This window comes from Emiliania huxleyi (assembly GCF_000372725.1).
Source record: "Emiliania huxleyi CCMP1516 unplaced genomic scaffold EMIHUscaffold_803, whole genome shotgun sequence".
Classification (NCBI taxonomy): domain Eukaryota; phylum Haptophyta; order Isochrysidales; family Noelaerhabdaceae; genus Emiliania; species Emiliania huxleyi.
Genome location: NW_005195997.1, coordinates 18,232 through 20,884, shown reverse-complemented (window position 1 = coordinate 20,884; position 2,653 = coordinate 18,232). Strand labels below are relative to the sequence as shown.

The following is a 2,653-nucleotide window of genomic DNA, read 5'->3' as shown; positions in this document are numbered from 1 at the left end:
ATCTGAGAGTGCACGGTTACTCGACTACGTCGTTACTCGACTACGTCGAGGGGGGGGGATCGGGCCGAAGCCCGTCAGGCACTCTCTCCCTAACCCTAGCATTCTCCCGAACCCAAGTGTGTGTTAGTTGCCTCTGTGCTTTCACACTTCTTCCTGTCGTGTCCGTCCCCAAATTGTGATTGGGAGTGGTTGTCATGCAGGGAGGTGGTGTGTGCAACTGCATTGGCACCCACAGTGTCTATCAACCCCGGCTCTTCTCTGATTTGTGGCACGATATCCCGGCGCTTGGAATTCGGCGCTTGTCTGATTTGTGGCACGCGGCGGCAACACGCCATTTTCAAATTCTTTCTATAGACAGTTCCCAAGCCATGCTTCTTCCTCGCAGATCTCTGCGACATACGTACGGCAAGCAAGGAAGGCGCTACATGTACCTACGCGAGCGAGTACCTGTCAAACCGTCGAGTTTGGCTCGCTCGCTCTTTCGCTGATGGCACAGGCGCTGTTGAGCTGTTGAGATATTTCAAGAATCGCATGTCGAAGTGAATGGAACTAGCCACACAGGCGGCGTCGAGGTGGGCGAGAGAGCGTTATTTGTGTCAACTATCATCGAACTCGAACGCTGCGAACTTGCGACCCGCACGTCCTCGTGGCGTGGTCTATAATCGCGTTTCTCGGGCGCCAGCAGTGGTTGCGGCGATGAGCGCCGCCGCACTGCGGCTCCGAAACGCCCGCTTCCGGCGACGGGGCAACAAGACAGCGAACCAGACGGCCACCACCAAACGGAGACCGCGCTGCACCTTCGTCCAGACGGGCGGCGCGGTGATCGGCCTGAACGGCGCCTGGGCTCGCAGGCACAGACCCTCGTCTTCATACCCACGCATCGCTCCATTGCGGAGCCGACTTAATTGACTAGCAGGTCGCCTCGGCAAGGGCTTCCCTCGGGCGTCGGCCGGTGCGAGCTCCTCGCCTTCAAGTCGTACTGGCACGCGTGCGGCGAGGCGCGACGAGCGCGAGCTGACTTTGAGCCGCGCAGCTGCGAGCTGCCACGCTTTGACCCTGCCGCCTTTCTCGAGGCGCTCCGCGGGAGGCGCATGGTCTTTGTGGGCGACTCGCTCGCCAGCGCTATAGATGCGGAGTAGTACCCACAACCCTGTCGCTCCGAGATGCGCTGACACATGCACATGCACATGTGCATGTGCATGTGCATGTGCATGTGCATGGACATGTGGGTAATGCTGAGGCGTTCGCCTGGTCCGCAACACAGGCCCGGCAGCACTTCATCTGGATTGCGTGCCTGCTCCGCAACCATTGGGCACAGAACGACGGCGTCCGCGCCAGCGTCCCGGCCAACGCCACCAACAACAATGGCGGTTTTCGGGTGGAGCAGGTGAGCTTCGCCCCGGGGCGGCCAATACAGTGGGCTCGGCCGCATCCCTGTCCATTTCTCAGGTGCGGGGTCGCAGGGTCGTGCAGTTGGTCGGCAGCGCACAGATGCGAGACTACGTTGTGCGAAGGCGCCACGCCGCCGCCGCAGACACCGCCGCCGACGCCGAGCGCCTCGCCCCGCTAACGTCGGCCTCGGTCGCCCTCGGTGGTGGAGGCCAGCTCGACTATGCCGGCACAGTGTACTATGAGAACTTTGATGCGCGAGGGCACGACATCGTCGTGGTCTCTCATCGAGAGGCGCAAGTCGTCTCCCCTGCTTCGCTGAACCGGAGCCTGCAACACCAGGCCGCAGCGTGGTCCGAGTCGCGGTGGCTCGAGACTACACGCCGCACGGCACGGCAGCTGCTCAGGCGATCCGATGGTGTGGAGGCACGCACCTCACCAACCTCGTCACGCTCGCAGCAACGTGCCACGCTAGGTGGCAGTCGCTCAACAAGACGGTCATCTTCCGAGAGTACTCCTCGCAACACTTTTCATGTGGCCGATCCTTCCCCGTGCGAGCGGCGAAGCCCGAGGTGGGAACGGTGGCGCTTGCCGATACTGAGTGCACAGGCGAGTATCACGGCCCCTCTGAGGTTGAAGCTGGATCCGTGCCTGGCCCTGGCAGGGCGCCCTGTCTAGCCGAAGTCCGCCGCCATCCCGCTGTGGGCGCCGAGCGGAGGCTCCTGCTCCGCCCACCCGGAGCGAGGGAGGGTAGCGGCGGCGGGTTTGCGTATCTGCCCGTGTTTGACGCGGCGCGCAAAGCCGGCCACCTGCACGTTGGGACGCCTGACCGGAGCGCGACCCCGGGCACGCTCGACTGCACGCACTGGTGCCCCGAAAGCATGATGCACCTCTGGGCGCGCATGGTACTGGCCGCGCTCGGGGAGAGCGCCGGTCTCGGCAATGGTGAACGCTATAGGCAGCGGGCCGTGCCAGCGCCCCGAACCTTTTAGCTCTTTCTGCGCGGTCTTTGTGGCCTTTTGAGCGAGACAATCCCATGTCTGATAGACAAAATTCTATAACGGCCTGCGGCAGAGTCCCGACGAGTCGGGCCGCGTGCCTCCGCGTGTCCTGTGCTGTTCTCACCCATCCATAAATAACTTACTTGTTGACCTCACTGAATGAGCGAGCACCGTACGCGGAGTCCCTCTCAATCATTGTGTCAGCATGGTTGAACTCATAGCGTCGAAACAAGCCGTGCTTCTACTCACGCCCCCCCCCCCCC

General features: G+C 62.4%; 1 protein-coding gene across 1 annotated transcript; it reads left to right on the top strand.

Moving 5' to 3' along the window:
• Positions 1-696: 696 nt before the first annotated feature.
• Positions 697-2,381, top strand: EMIHUDRAFT_249628 (hypothetical protein; the record flags this gene model as incomplete). Its single annotated transcript, XM_005759245.1, has 5 exons — positions 697-819; positions 960-1,100; positions 1,265-1,378; positions 1,450-1,754; positions 1,865-2,381. 5 exons carry the CDS (start codon positions 697-699, stop codon positions 2,379-2,381), a joined length of 1,200 nt encoding a protein of 399 aa, XP_005759302.1.
• Positions 2,382-2,653: the final 272 nt, after the last annotated feature.